The sequence below is a fragment of the Kogia breviceps genome, chromosome 7 (assembly GCF_026419965.1).
Source record: "Kogia breviceps isolate mKogBre1 chromosome 7, mKogBre1 haplotype 1, whole genome shotgun sequence".
In the NCBI taxonomy this organism is placed as follows: Eukaryota; Metazoa; Chordata; class Mammalia; order Artiodactyla; family Physeteridae; genus Kogia; species Kogia breviceps.
Window position 1 is genome coordinate 31634348 of NC_081316.1, and position 16765 is coordinate 31651112.

General features: G+C 36.0%; 2 protein-coding genes across 3 annotated transcripts in view; one reads left to right on the forward strand and one right to left on the reverse strand.

The window, feature by feature from the left end:
- The window catches only part of ANO3 (anoctamin 3), a 258988-nt gene that overhangs the window by 78198 nt on the left and 164025 nt on the right, over window positions 1-16765 (reverse strand). For both annotated transcript variants that reach the window (XM_067038079.1, XM_067038080.1), the window contains exons 11-13: window positions 13901-14022; window positions 9151-9285; window positions 1391-1487 (exon numbers count right to left, since the gene is read on the reverse strand). In XM_067038079.1, the coding sequence (XP_066894180.1) occupies window positions 1391-1487; window positions 9151-9285; window positions 13901-14022 (354 nt within the window). The remainder of the gene's footprint in view (window positions 1-1390; window positions 1488-9150; window positions 9286-13900; window positions 14023-16765) is intronic.
- The window catches only part of MUC15 (mucin 15, cell surface associated), a 106168-nt gene that overhangs the window by 11622 nt on the left and 77781 nt on the right, over window positions 1-16765 (forward strand).

Genomic DNA, 16765 nt, shown 5'->3' on the forward strand with positions numbered 1-16765 from the left:
CTGAGCCTGCGCGTCCGGAGCCTGTGCCCCGCAACGGGAGAGGCCACAACAGTGAGAGCCCCGCGTACCACAAAAAAAATAAAAATAAAAAAATAAAAAGACAGGCCATCCTGAGAATCAGTGACTATATAGAAAACTGGAATTCTCATACATTGCTGGTGGAAATGTAAAATGGTATAGACACTCTGGAAAACATTTTGGAAGTTTCTTAGAAGGTTAAACTTTAAATCTTTCTGTCTCATAATCCAGCCATTTTGTTCTAGGTATTTGCCCAAGAGAAATAACACTACTTGCCTAAATGAAGATTTGTAGACATTTGTAGCATCTTTATTTAAAATGGTAACTACTTAAAACAACCCAAAAGATCATTAATAGATGATGGATAAACGAATTTTGAGATAGCCATATAATGCAATACTACTCAGCAATAAAGAAAGATGATTGACTGATAAATGTTATGACATGGATGAATCTCAAAATAATTATGTTGCGTGAAATAAATCAGAAAAAAATCACACACTGTATGATTCCATTTACGTAACAGTGTGGAAAATACAAACTTATCTATAATGATAGGAAACAGTTTGTTGCCTGAGCACAGGGGTGGAATTTGGGAGGGATGGGAGGCAGAGATTACAAGAGGTCATGAGGAAACTTTTGGAGGTGATAAATATGTTCATTATCTTGATCGTGGTGATGGTTTCACAGGAGCATATATATAATCAAAATGTATTCATTTATATACTTCAAATATGTACATTTTATTATCTGTTAATTATACTTTTAATAAAACCATTTTACAAATGAATAATAGTAATTGTAAAATTCAAGTACACATTTCTCAAACTTGTATGCACCTTGAAATCACCTGGGAGGTTTTAACTTATGCTGATGCCTAGGTTCTAAATCCAAAGATTCTAATTTAACTGCTCTGGGATGTGGCTTGGGCTTCAGGAGTTTAAAACCCCCTTCAGGTGATTCTAAAAGGCAGCAATTTGAGAGCTTTTGGTATGTTATTTCATTTTCTCTGTAAAATTAGAAATATTTTGACTTCAGGAGTCTTCATGGAAGATAAAAATTTTATCACTACCCATGGAAATAATCATCTTCCCCCAAAAAAGAATCTAGATGTCATTCCAAGTGGCCGTTTTAGGTCTATGATGGCAATAATCACTTATAAAAACAAAGGAAGACAAAAATATTCTAATAAAATACACTCTTTCTGTATTTGCCACAGAGTGATGTTTTATTCAGTTGTCAATGATATTTATTGTTGAAACACTTGGGAACATTTAACTTTGGTAAAAAGCGCTTTGCTGGAGGACTTTTTACTACGTGCCTCCTAGAAAAAGTAGAGGGCAGGGAGAGGAACGTGAGGGTCCACACTCACCTTGGCATAAATGCAGCTTTCATTGAGTCTCTGCAGTGAGCAGTTCTTGTCACAGAGAGGGCACATGAAAACTTCAGTGGCCTTGCAAATTTCTTGGCTTGAGAAATCAAAGAAGAAAAAGAAAGCATGAACCTCCATGTTTAGGAGGTACTTAGCCCCTCTGGCCAATCCTGTGGGAAGCAGCAAGGCAGGGAGGAAAGAAGAAATGGAAATGGTTGGGGCAGGGGGGTGGACAGATGAGGAAGAACTTAAGACAGTGGCTCCAACTCAAATTTTTAGGATTTCTGTGATAGAGTTTTTTGTTTGCTTCTTTGTTTTAGAAATCTCTGCCAAGATATTGTAATGATAATAGGCCATATTTTATACTTGGGAGGCACCTGTGGGGCTTTGTCACAAGGACACTTTTACACCTGATTTCATGGCATGCAGGATAATCTTGTGAGGAACAACCGAGGGTGTTTTAACCAAGCTCACAGGCTTGGACATGGCTGAGCTGGAGTCACATCCGACTCTGCTGATTTCTCAGGTCTAACGATCTTTCCCCTGGATCCCGTTGCTTTACAGTCACCAAAATGAACAGCATCCATAATTCACATAATTTCATAACCCCCACTGCAGTCAATCAGTGCATTATGTTCATTGGAAACCTGAGGAAGTTTATCGTGACACACACCGTCACAATAACATGGCATAGATTTTATTTACTGAAATATATAATATTCTCTATTAGAATGTAACTTCATAATATTTGTCTCTTAAGTTTTATGCTATCTTTTAAAAATCTCAGCATACATTGTAGATGACATTGTGACATGAACAGGGCATCGATAACAATTTCTCAAAAGCCTCACAGCCTGAGAGTTCACAGCAACCTGTTTTTAAGATGTTTTGTGCCTTTATCTGTCATCCCTGACCCTTTCCCACTAGGTATACCATATATAAATTGTCCAAGTAAATATGCTTTGGAAATATTGAAAGTAATATAAAGGCTTTTGAAAATATGCTTGGAAATGCAACTGTTGTTAAAAGTTTAATTGGCAGTGTTGATAGCAAGATTTGCTGTTTTCAAAATGTATACACTCAAAGCAAAAAATAATGCATGTGTATTTCAAATGCCTGATGTGTATAATCTCAAGCCAAACTGGAAATGACTAGTAAGTAATAATGCTATACAGTATTACAATACTTTACAAAAAGCAAAGGTGGGTCCATGTCCATTACGTTTAGTCCTCAATGCAATCTCCTGCAATGGTAACTATCTCCAAACTGAGAGGAAACTGATGTTTAATTTAATTGATTTGCTCAAGGTCATACAGCTAACAAGAGGTAATTTAGGGAACTGAGTTTAGGTTTTCCTGATTCTAGGTCCAGTTCTCCATCACCTACGACTCATCTAAAGGAGAGATAAGTTTATGTCGTATTAAGAGGAACTTTCCTATCAAAAACTAATTTATTAATAATGATGGTGGTGTAACAGGTCTTATATATACTATAATTCTCCCACTTTCACACACATCATCTTGCTAGTAATCATAATGTCTATGTGAAGTAGGAGGAAGCAGGTAAAACGTACATTTTAAAAACTCAGAAGAAAGAGACAATTATACCTCCTCTTAGTAATACTACTAATTTGTATAAATAAGAATTAACATTTCTTCTGAAGAAAATTTTTATTAAAATAGGCTTGCTATTATAATTAACTGTGTTTTGAGAATGACATAATGTGCCCTGCATTAAAATCTCATACTAAAATGGTTTCAAGTTTGGTTAATACTATATTATCTTTCCCACCTTCCAAATGATCACACAAAAAGCACAGATGTTTCAAAGCACTCAGTCTAGAATCCCAGCCATTAGACTAGCCTTATTTTTATTTCCGGAATCATCAAACTCATTTTCTGTAAGTTGTCCAAAGTTCAACTTGATAGGTAACATACAAAATATTAAACAATTTTGGCAATGTATTTTTTAGCCTAAAATATGGAATTTGAGATGAAATCACAAAGTTCTTTGACTTTACTTAACCACTAGATGGAGGGAGAGTGCCCAACTTGAGTGTTTCTTAATTTCTTTTGCAGAAACTCATAATATAAACCACTGCTTGAAGTGTGGCTTTCTTTTGTCTTAGATCTGTCGTTAGATATACACATCAAGGGCTGATTGGAAGTTATGATAATTACAACCCATTTAAGATATGGGAGGAGAGAGCAATTTGTCCATTTGGGGATGGATGCCTGGACCTGCTCTAGGGTCTTGATGCTTCCTGTAATCCTGTTAACCTGACAAAGCACAGAATAAGATGCTTGGTGATGTCCACTTTGGGGAAGTGTGGTAATATGAAAGTAGGTTTAAAGGACGGCAGTACGGAAGCATGAGTAAAGCATGGACTTTACAATCAGATATAATCATCAGGGAAAAGCAAATCAAATCACAAGGTATTACCTCATACCTGTTATGATTGTTATTATCAAACAAAACAAAATAAAATAAAAGTAGCAAGTGTCGGCAAGGATGTGGAATATTTAGAACACTTGAATATCGTTGGTGGGACTATAAATTGGTTCCGCCACTATGAAAAACAATACAGAGGTTCCTCAAAAAATTAAAAACATAACTACCATTTAATCCAGCAATCCTACCTCTGGGTATATATCTAAAGGAACAGAAATCAGAATCTCAAAGAGATATCTACACTCCCTTGTTCACTGCAACATTATTCACAATAGCCAAAATATGGAAATAACCCAAATGTCCATCCACGGATGGATAAAAAAATTGTGGAATTGACATACAATAGAATATTATGCAGCCTTAAGAAAAGAAGGAAATTCTGCCATATGCAACAATATGAATGAACCTGGAGGACATTATGTTAAGTGAAATAAGCCAGTCACAGAAGAACAAATACTGCATAATTCCACTTATATTAGGTATCTTAAAAAAACACACTCATAGAAACAGAGTAGAATGGTGGTTGCTAGGGGGTAAGGGAGAGGGAAATGGAGAGTTGCTGTTCAGTGGGTATAAAGTGTCAGTTACGTAAGATGAGTAAGTTCTAGAGACGTGCTGCACATCGTGCCTGTAGCTAACAATACTGTAGTGCACTTAAAAATTTTTGAAGAGGGTAGATCTCATGTTAAGTGTTCTTATCACAATTTTTAAAAATCAGATATAGGTTTAAACTTACTAGATATTTCCCCCTAAGTCACCTACCTCTCTGAGGATCAATTTCTTCATCTCCAGTTGGAGATAATATGCAACTGGGATATTATGTAATGAATATTGATAATGTGCCTGGCACATCATAGGCACTTGATAAATGGAAGAAGCCCTTATTGCTAAGGATGTTGTCAGGAGAGGATCTGAGAGGCCCTTTAGGACGTAACAGCTTTTGAAAAGCTGGTCAGTACTGAGGACCAAATACAGAGTTCTCAGGCCAAAGAGGCAAGAATGGGCCAGAGAGTTGATTCTGCTCTTTGTCCCAGACCTCAAACCCAAAGCCTGAGAAGCAGGGACCATATCTACCTGCTTGTTCATTTTTATATTCCTATGATATATGCTCTACCTGGCACAAATCTGTCCACCTTTGATTGTATAAGACCAATGTGCATGTAAATATATACATGCACATATACATACAATAAATAATCTATAACATGATTTTCACGTAATTCTACAATTAACTGCAGAGCAGGTAAGAAATATGACATTAATTCCCATGAACATAGCTGGTAGAAACATAATACAACCCAATCTTCAGCTTTTCAACATTTTGTTACTTTGCAATAAATAAACAAAAAAAGAGCTTAAAACAAAACTAAAACAAAGCAACTCAAAATAAAAGCCCTGTCCTCCACTCACTCGCCATAACACCTAAGACTTAACCATGTCTGACACCTGAATGGAAAAATTCAGTCCCATGAAATTTTGAAAGTCAAGATATTCAGTGATGCTTATCTTAGTTTAGAATAGAAAGTCTGACAGGATCTTAATTACAGTGTGACAGAAGTAGCAGTAATATAATACCACAAAGCACAGAAGAAAAGAGTTTGCTAGAGCCTTTTAAAACACTCCTTGTGCTAAAGGTTAAAGAATACTTATCTCACACAAAAGGAGCCTAATTTACTTCATTGGCACATAAATCAATAGGAACAGAAAATCTATTCCTTTCATTGCCTTTTGTTCATATTCAACTTTGTAAGCCTGGAGGAGGAAGTCTACACCACATGGGAAAACTCTGTGAATATGTTCTCCATGGAACCAATTTGAACAGTAGCTAACTGCCTAAAAATCATTTTCTGCTTTTGTCAATTCATTTTAAAAGACCATTTTTTTTCTAAAACCCTAAAGATTCTATCAAAAAACTCTATAACTAATACATGAATTCAGTAAAGTTGCAGGATATAAAAATCAGTATACAAATATCAGTTGTGTTTCTATATACTAACAAAAAACTATCAAAAAGAGAAATTAAGAAAACAATACCAATTACATCAAAAAGAATAAAATATTTATGATTAAATTCAGCCAAGGAGGTGAAAGGTCTATACATTGAAAACTATAAGACGTTTGCAAAAGAAATTGAAGAAGACACAAATAAATGGAAAGATATTCTGTGCTCATGGATTAGGAAATTTCATACTGTTGAAATGTCCATACTACCCCAAAAGATTTACAGATTAAATGCAATCTCTATCAGAATTTCAATGGTATTTTCACAGAAATAGAAAAACCTACCTTAACATTTTTATGAAACCACAAAAATCCCAAATAGCCAAAGCAATCTTGAGAAAGAACAAAGCTGGAGGCATCACACCCCATGATTTCAAACAGTATTTTAAAGCTATAGTAATCAAAAGAGTACATATTGGCATAAAAACAGATTCATAGATCAATGGAACAGAATAGAGAAACCATAAATAAACCCATGTATATATGGTCAATTTTCGACAAAAAGCCAAGTATACTCAATGGAGAAAGGATAGTCTCTTCAATAAATGGTGGTGGGAAAACTGAATATCCACATGTAAAAGAATGAACCTACAGCTGTATCTTCCACCATACACAAAAATTAACCCAAAATATATTAAAGATGTAAATTTAAAACCTGAAACTGTAAAACTATGAAATCAATCTGGGCAATGATTTTTAGGATTTGACACCAAAAGTAAAGGCAACAAGAGCAAAAATAATCAAGAGTGACTATATCAAACTATAAAGCTTCTGCACAGCAAAGGAAACTATCAACAAAATTAAAAGGCAATCTACCAGGGGACTTCCCTGGTGGTCCAGTGGCTAAGACTCCAAGCTCCCAATGCAGGGGGCCCAGGTTCAATCCCTGGTCAGGGAACTAGATTCCACATGCCACAACTAAGAGTTCGCATGCCGCAACTAAAAGGTCCCATGTGCCACAACTAAGACCCAACACAGCCAAATAATAAATAAATAAATATTTTAAAAAGGGAATCTACCAAATGGGAGAAAATATTTGCAAATCATATATCTGATACAGGGTTAAAATCTAAAATATATAAATAACTCATACAACTCAATATCAAAAAAAAATCTGATTAAAAAATAGGCAGAGAAACTGAATAAACATTCTTTCAAAGAAGATACATAAATCAACAGGTACATAAAAAAGTGATCAACATCACTAATCACCAGGGAAATGTAAATCAAAACCACAATGATATATTACCTCATACCTGTTAGGGTGGCTATTATCCAAAAGACAAGAAATAGTAAATTCCCTGGCAGTTCAGTGGTTAGGACTCCACACTTCCACTGCTAAAAACAACAACAACAAAAAGCAAAAAACCCCAAGTGTTGGTGAGGATGTGGAGAAAAGTGAACTCTTGTGCACAGTTGATGGAAATGTTAATTGGTACAGCTACTATGGAAAACAATATGGAAGTTCCTTAAAAAATTAAAAATAGAACCACCATATAATCCAGCAATCCCACTTTAGGGTATATATCCAAAGGAAATGAAAACAGGATTTTGAAGAGGTATATGCACTCCCATGTTTTTGCATCATTACTCACAATAGCCAAGATAAGTAAACAACTTGTGTCCATCAGCAGAGGAATGGATAAAGAAGATTTGAGATACACACACACACACACACACACACACACACACACAAACACACACACACAATAGAAGAGTATCCAGCCATGAGAAAGAAGGAAATCTTGCAACTTGTGACAACATGGGCTTTGAGGGTATTACACTAAGTGAGATAAGCCAGATAGAAAAGAAAAATACTGTATGGTATCACATTATATGTGAACTCTTAAAAAAGAAAAAAAAAAAAGAGCCAAACTCATAGAGAATTAGTAAACAAACAAAAAAAAATAGTATTTTTATTTTCAAGACACTATAACTCCAAATTACAATCTCACTTCTCAGCTTCAGAGGTTACTGATTCAACATCATATAAAGAAATGCCCAAAGGGGGATGGATATTTCCAGTGGGCACATGTTTGTCCAGGAAGATGCTGCCTTCCAGAGTGGTAGTGAGTTTGCAAAACTCTGAAATAAACTTGTCACTAGGTGAAATGCTTTTGAACATGAAATGCTTTGTTTTCATGTTAATTACCATTTGGCCTTCAGGAAGAACAAGGGGATTCTGGGATACCAAATCAAGGAATTTGGTTACGGAATAGGATTCAACCCTGGGACAATGAAAATATTTTGCTTTTAGGCGAAATTGTTATACAAATACATGTGAACATATATATAGATAAAGAATATTCAAGGAAATGCATTTTATGGTCCCATTAACTGTCATGATTACTACCCAGTAGCAAGGCCATGGTTAAAAGATGGACCAAAAGGGAAAAAAGTACTGAGTTTTTTTTTTAAGGAGGGGAAAAGTACTTTTTCATATTTTAAATTGCATCATACAAGGTTGAACTTGATGAAATCCTTGTGGTATAGTAAATAGAACATGCTGTTAAGAGGATTCTTTAATTAATTCTTTAACTCATTTAATTCTTTAATGTGACTTTTACCTCTGCTGAATAATAATGTATTGTTCCTATATCCAAATCTTGAGTCATTTAAACTTTAACAGAAAAATCACCATTCTGATAAATGTTTGATATTTCTCAAATCTTATTTTACTACCATTTTGATATCTTAAGTTGATGCTAAAATCTTTCATAAATCTATTCTCATAGAGAGTAAGAAGAAAGTAGAAAGTGATTTTATGTTCTCATGAGAGGAGACTACTTAGGGTAGGATTTATGTGGTATGAATATTTTGTTTAGACATCTTTAACTATGTAAGGTTCCCTCATCTGCTAAAAGGAATACTCATCTCCAAAGGTGGTAATGAAAGTTGCATAAAATGAAACAATATATTTGGACAGTCTTTGTATATCTTAAGTGTTTAAAGAACTGTAGCTATTATAATTACTTGAATTAATGTATTGAGAGAGCATTCCTGACTACAAAATACTATGCAAATTTAAATTATATAGTACTGTTTATTGCATTGCTGAATTATTGATTATGTGGGATATACTAGAAAGAGAAATTTGGCATAAAGAGAAACAGTCTTAGAACTTATCCAAGAGACTTTGTGTATAAAAACACAGAAATGACCTTTTAATAGTGCTTCTCCCCTGCAAAAACAAAAACAAGCAAATAAATTTAGTACCATAACTTGCTTTTATAGTCAGCATTACTATAAAGCTTTCCTCCAATCAGAAGGAAGGCCACGTTTTTTAATTAAGTCTGTTAATAGCTTACCTTACTTGACTTGCATTCATTGTTAATATTCCATAGAAGAAAACACACAAGCCAACAATAGCTGCAGGAATCAGCATTCCAGTATACCACCCCAGCCAAGCAAAGTATAGCCCAATCTTCTCACCAAAGTATAGCCTGCATGAGAAAGCAAATCCTTAGCTTAAGGCAATGTAAGTGACACTACAAATATTGATGTCACACCTAGTCAATTTCAGATGGACAATTGACTATACTGGCTCAGTTCCTCCTGAGCTCCATCTGGGGTATCTTAATAGTCTTGCTTGTTAATGAATCCAATAATGGTTATATTGTTTATCATTAAACATTGTCATTACAGGAGTAATTTTATAAAATGTGTTTATTTCTTTCTTTTTATAAGCCAGGTCTTGCTTTTCTTCATCCTCCTAGTAGAATCTCTTTTTGTTTTCCATACACAAAGCTGTGCTAAACCATATTGCCTTGGCGTAAGTCAGAAAAACACCTCCCTCTAGGTAGCTGCTGAAAGCAGACTTGATTTCTGTCTCCATCTGCACCCTTGGCCAGACTCCCTTATGCCAGACACAACTGTGTCACACATCTTCCTCAACAAAGTTCAGCTCTGCTGTTCCTGGAGCACATGATTCTTTCCGTGGTTAATGCTGTTCCCTCACTTTGGAATATTACATTTCACCCTCTTCTCCTGTCTGGCTTGTACTTATCCTGTACTTTATATCACTTCTCCCGGGAAGCCTGCCCTGATTTCACTTCAAACCTGGGTTAGACTTTCCTGCTCTTGCTATCACATTCCCTTCACCCATGTTTCAGTGTCTTAAACTTGTAAAACTTTATGACAATTACCTGTCACTCCCCTATTCCTCTGCCTCCCCATCACAATGCAAGCTGCTTGAAAGTGGACCTGCGTCCTGTTTCATTAGCGCCCACCACAGGAAGTGTTTTATTGAAAGAAGTGAAGGGAATGAATGTATTTTATTTCCCTTCACCTTATTAACATAATTTATATGGAAGCAGCAGATGAATAAGGCAGTTCTAATGATGACTCAGTTGTTCTTTCTTTACTGAATCTACTGCCAATAGTAACTGTCACAGTTTATAAAGCTCTGGTAAGAAATAATAATTTCTTGAATTCTGTACTGGTGTTTGTCCCAGCACTAGTTTTTTTTTTTTTTTTCAAAGCGGGCCTCTCACTGTCGTGGCCCCTCCCGCTGCGGAGCAAAGGCTCCGGACGCGCAGGCCCAGCGGCCACGGCTCACGGGCCCAGCCGCTCCGCGGCATGTGGGATCCTCCCGGACCGGGGCACGAACCCGTGTCCCCCGCATCGGCAGGCAGACTCTCAACCACTGCGCCACCAGGGAAGCCCCCCAGCACTAGTTTTAAAGATTGGTGTTTTACAGTTCATTTGGGAATACCTCTCTGGGCAAAAATTCTTGCTGGGAAGAAAATTCTCTTGTTATTTGTTTTTCCTTAACAAGACTTATCTCTCTGAAAATCATTCTTTCTACTCCATTCTCTGTATTGTGCCAACTGAAATCTGTGCGTATTCTACCAAGTGTAGACATGGAGCTGTCCTCCACTGAGCATCATTTATCTAATTTTTTTGTTTTTTCATTTATTTCTCCGAGGAGACAGATTAGTCTATTCATTTCTTATATACTGGCAGTGTTCTACTTTGAGACGAAGCTTGTAATATTAACAGGTATTCTAATATAGTCACTTGTTCCTTTAAACAAGTGTTCTTCTGTGGGGTGGAGTAGGGTTTTGGCACATATTACTAACATTTTTATAACGATGACTATAAAGGACTTCACAGACAGACCCCCTTATACGGAGAGCATTATACCGAGATTTTAAATCATACATTGTTGAAGGTTAAGAGGAGCAATAATGTTATTTGACAGGAGTATAATTACCTAAGTTACAGCAGATTTCAGATCTGTTTCATGAGAAGAAGCTAGTTCCAGGCAAAGAAGGCTAATGAAAATGTCCTTAACCTAGAACGTGGGAAGTCACAATATTTTAGGATCTCTAGGTGTGCCTTAAATGTCTTTAAAACCATGACAGGGCAAGGAGGAACAGGGGGTTGCTATTGGTGTCACCCCATCACACTTCACCCACAGTCACTTTCTTTTCATGTCTTATATACTGGTATCCTATGTGACATTTCATTTGATGATAGGATTCTGCTGCTGAAATAACTTCTATCATAAAAAAACTTCTATTATAAAAACAAATGTTAAGTTGACCTCTTTTAGAGAGAATTATTTCATTTAGTTTTTAAATTTAAATCCTTCTGGTGCCTATTGAAAAAAAACACACAGCTATTTTGTTAAGCAGGTTTTGTAGTTGCATTTTTTTAAATGTATTTTTTCCAGATTCCAGTATTTCCCATGGAAAAATAGATTGAAACGAAGATAGGCGTTGGCTACTAAATGTTTGAGTCTATTCTTAAAATGAGAACAAAACACAAACACATGTTCAGGAATGGTGGTTTATAAAAAATAAAATGAATTGATAGTCCCTCACTTTTCACCCACTATCACTGAACTGCCTTTTTCAGCAGGAGAGAATACAGGTCTTGCCTGTGGGTGTCCATCATCTGTGACACAAGTATATTAAAAAAACTCCGATTCCAGGACACCCTCTTTCTCTCACTATGGACAGGAAGCCACACGATAAGAAGCTCACGTCCTCAAAATTGTATAGTCTTTTAAGAACAATATAACTCCAAATAATGAAAAAGTCACAGATTTTAAGGCAATCTTCCTACTCATTGTAGAAAACTGGGTCTTGTACAAAATGCTATGTACAAGATTGTATAGTTTAATCTGAATGCCTCATTGCCATCTCAATTTTGGTAACAAGAAAGTTCCTAGAGAGCAGGCACCTGCTGAAATGCCATCTATACTCTTTTACGGCCTTCATCTTGGGTGGGTCCCTCATCACATCTCTCCCCTTAACCACTTGAACACAAAATACATGATTTTCATAAGCAAAATTTCCCTTCTGAGTCAACACCCAGAGAATTGGTAATAGCAGTTGAATCACCCCATTTATTGAAAATAAACGTTGCTTGCTGAAATTACCTGAGGCGGCAATAGCAATGTCTCCTATAGATAGGAGAACTGCTGACACTGAAATGCTTGCTTGAAAATCCCAACTTCACTTTAATTCCTATTAAATATGGTTTTGTGAATTAGCACATCTCACTGTATTCATGTATCTCTAAAACAATTATTCTTTAACCTGCATAAATAAGACTGATACTTTGTCGTGATTGAATTAGAATCAAAGCATCTTGATTTTGGATATACCCAAGTACTTCATGTTTGAGATAAAAATGGTTAGGTGTTGGATGGTATGCTTTGTACATCCATTCCGCATTCTACCCTTTTCCTTCCTGCTCTGTGCCCAGGAGGCTCACCTCTATGCATAGTATCACCTATGTTTCTTCCTTCTTCTTGCTTCCTGATAGGCTCATTGGCCAACTGAAGGTACCAGCAGGAGATCACAAGGAGGGATAAGAGATGTGGGGTATTTTTTATTACCCTGACTTTCTTCTTCTATGAGTATAGCTTTTAACAAGTTCTGCCAACTGCTCTCTCTCCCCTTGTCCCTTCAAGTCTAGGTCTGATAACAGCTTTCAGCTTTTGCCAGTCCCTGGAAGCTTCATTATCATCTGTTGGCTCCCTCGATCTATTTATACTTCTGCATATTAAATTCTATTATTAAATTCTCTTCAAATACCCCTTCTATTCTATCGGTTCTATCAGTTTCCTGTTGGGAAAATGACTGATACAGTTATGAGTTATTCTTGATATTTATATTTCATAAACAGCTCAAAATATCAACATATATAACCTCATAATATGAATGTTCTTTTTTTATTTTACTTTATAAACATTTCTAGCTATCTGGGGACTTAAGTCCTTTTTAATATATATTTCCTGATTTTTAAAAATTTCCTGATTTTAAAAATAAGAACAAGTTATTCTCCATCAAAATAAAATAAATCATGAATATAACACTATTTCAAGACAAATTCAAGTTGAGAGCAGTTATTTACTATCAGTTATATACCTCCTGGAATAGAACAGACACTCACTAAGTATTTGTTGACAGATAAATACATGCTGTGTTGGCCATTTTTCTCTTTGCTCTTAGATCCATTTTCTGCCTTTTCCTCTTTGGATTTGTTTTCACGGGAAAGTAGGTTATAGAGATTCACTTGTAAATTGCTGCTGGTAAGTTACACTAGGAGGTACTGGAAGTCTCAAAGGTGGAAGGAAGGGAAGAGCCCATATCTTTCCTCCTCTCCTGGCTGTCCTCAGGGCTGTCTCCAGAGCAGCCATAATTTGTTATGGCTCCATAATTCTCTGTGGCTCGACTCTCAACACTTCACTTTTCTAGAGGTAGTCCTACTCATGGATGGCATAGCTCTTGCCCAACGGCTCAGGTAGTAAGCTCTGAAACACACTTCATCTCATTTTTCCCTCCAGCTTTAAGGGTTGTTAGCAATTTTCTGCTGTTGTTAATTGCTGGTTGCCTAACATTTCTGTTTGATTTCTCAGCTTTCCCATCCCCTGTGCTACTGATTCTCTAAATTAAGTTCCTTTCATTGAAAAGATGTATAGTGGCTTCTTTTTTCTTAATCACACCCTAACTAATACAGATGATCTGGTGGGTAAATAAAATAATAAGAAAAGGATAACAAAACAGCATAATATGTCTTCCGTTATCAATCCATCCCCAGTACCTGATTAAATCCAGGGGCTGATGCTTGTACCACATTCCCCAGCGTGCCCAGCGCTCATATAATAGATGTCTGTTATTCTGAGGTCCATGGGTTTTGATGGGCTGGTTACTCTTGTAGGCTCCCTGAAACAAATAAAATAAGATGAATTGATATCTATGCTTTTAGTGAAATTTGAACTAATAGGAATTGTTTTTGCTATTTTTCCTTAGGGAATAATTCAATAACTTACTGAAAGTTTCAGAAGTTATAAACGTAAGCCCCATCACTGAAGTGATGTAGTAAATGCATTTATATATCTATATTTCATTGAAAATACTCTGATAGTTCCTTAAAAATTCTTTATTAAATTCCTTTTTTAAACCAATGATATCCCTTTCACTTAAAGTAAGCTTTAGGTTTCATTGTTTGGAACCCAAGGTCTTGTAATAAACACAATATCTTTATCATCTTTGAGAGAAATTGTTGTAATCTTTAGTTCACAAATTGATCGTTATTCTGCTTTGAGAAGTGATCCAGTACCAGAAAATATTTATTTCATTTATAGAAGCTAAGGGAAAGAGTCAATGTTCATTCAGCAAATATAGACCCCCCAGGAAAAGAATCACTATGCTGTCTAAATGAAACTAACATAATATTGTAAACCAACTATATTTCAATAAAAAAAATTTTAAGTATAAGAGGCCTGTCTTCAGTGTTATTCATGTTTTGAAATCCGTAAAATTCACTTCAGGTTAGATATTCCAAAAATGGAAGCATGTTTTCCAATTCTTTATATCCCCCTCAAAAATCTGTCATATGGATTGCAATTTCAGAAACATAGAATATATATGCTTTTTAGAGGAACGTGTTCCCTGAAGGCTGAACTGCTCTGCTTTTATAATTTAAAAGAAATGACAACAGATACAGTGACTTTATTTTCTGAATCAAAACTTAGGACACAGGATTTTACAAAGTCTCTCTGCTCACTCTAAAATGTGATTCTACTTTTATGAAATGTTTGATGAAAATTTAAAACAAGTGGAATTATGCCTCAGTTACCTCACCTAAATGATGAGGATAAGAATAAGTATTAATGATACCAATACAGAGGGATCTTGTGAGGGCCCCTTTGGAGAATAGCTATAAAGTTCCAACCACATAAGAAGTATAAAAATAATGTCAGTTAATTTTAGGCGTTTGCTATATTGTGGCCATTGAACAGTGCAAAACTATCATCTGAATGGTTCCAGACAAACAGGGCTGAGAGTTCCTATGAAGAAAGATGGCAGCTTGAATCATGGTCTGTAGGTGCCTCAAGGCTGAAATGAGAGACACATATGGACTTTGCCTCTGGCTTTCTAAGAAAATAGATAAATTAATTAGGTAAGGGTAGAAGAGCAGTCTTCCCTAAGGGAGCCCAAAGTGTTTAAACCCTAAAGACTGGAAGCTAAGGAGATGAAAGTAAAGATCAAGATTCTAAGACATCCACTTGAGAAAAGTTGGTTTGCTTGTGAAACTGGACTGACTTGTTAAGGTAGCCTGCCTTGAGATTGGGAAGGGAAGGGAAGGTGAACCAAAATCTCAGGTTTCTTTCATGCATTCCTGATAATCTTAAAATACATGACTTTCCTTCCCAGCCTCAGTGGTCAGACATAGGCACTTCCTGGGTTTTAGGCGCTAAGCTTTAGATCCTTAGTACCTCATTGTTCTGACTTGGCTCAGTAACCTCAATCAACCATAATGTTCTGACTCTTGACCACCCATGCATTCTCATCCCTTTTCAGAGGACTATGTACACTCAGTGATCCACACCACCTCCAGGATCGGCCCCTTCCTCCAACTGACACACTTGTCTTCTGTCTCCACTATTCATAATTGATGGGATTATCAATTCTATCAATATTTTAGGCAAACTCTTTCTCATATATATATATTCCCCTTCTTCCCTTTCTTTCTTCTTTGTCATGCCAAATTTCACTGGACATGTCTCTTTCTTCCCTCTAGCTACTGTCTCTTTTGTAAGTAAAAAATAAATCTCAACTGTGGGTGAAAACTGTGAGACCGATACTAATAATACTCCTGCATTAAGGAAGAAGGAGATCTAAACTGACTGTTCTTATTCAAATTATAGTCAGTGTCACTGACTTCATTTTCCTCTAAATAAGTCTTGTTTTTCTTTCTTCAAGTAGTCCTTAAAATTGATAGAAAACTCCTGAGTCCATTTTATTGACTTGCTGCTTTGTTTTCGTTACTTGTATTTCAACAATATTGTTTTCCAGTCATTTTGTGTATGTATACCATATACTAGTACTTCTACCAAATTATAAGAATAAATGGGAAAATGACTATTATTTACAACCTATTCCCAATAGGTTCCAAATTTCACACAAGAAACTGTCAAACAAACTGTCAGAACACAGACTAGTTAGGTAAACAAAATTACTTAGAGAACAAAACAAACCTTCCTGTGCTACAGAAGCTCTCCCGGGGACTCAGCTTTGCCACTGAACAGTTTACCACTTACTGACTAGGTCGTATTTGACATGGTGTTTAATTTCTCTGCGCCTTGCTTCTGCATCTCTGCAATTGAAAAATAATAATATCTCCCCTCCAAAGTTATTGTCAGATGAGTGGGAAAATCCATGCACAGGACCTGTTACACGAAACACTCTAACACATTATCTGTTATCATTATCTCTATTCCTAATATAAGTAGGTATGCCATAATGAATAGAAGCATTGGAGTCTGGTTTCCTGGGCTCAAAACTGTGCCTTTAATACTTAACCTTTCTCTGCCTCAATGATCTATCTATAAAACATAGTTAATATTATTGCCTATCTCAAAGGGTTGTTGCAAAGGCTAAATGAGATAGTCCATATGAAACG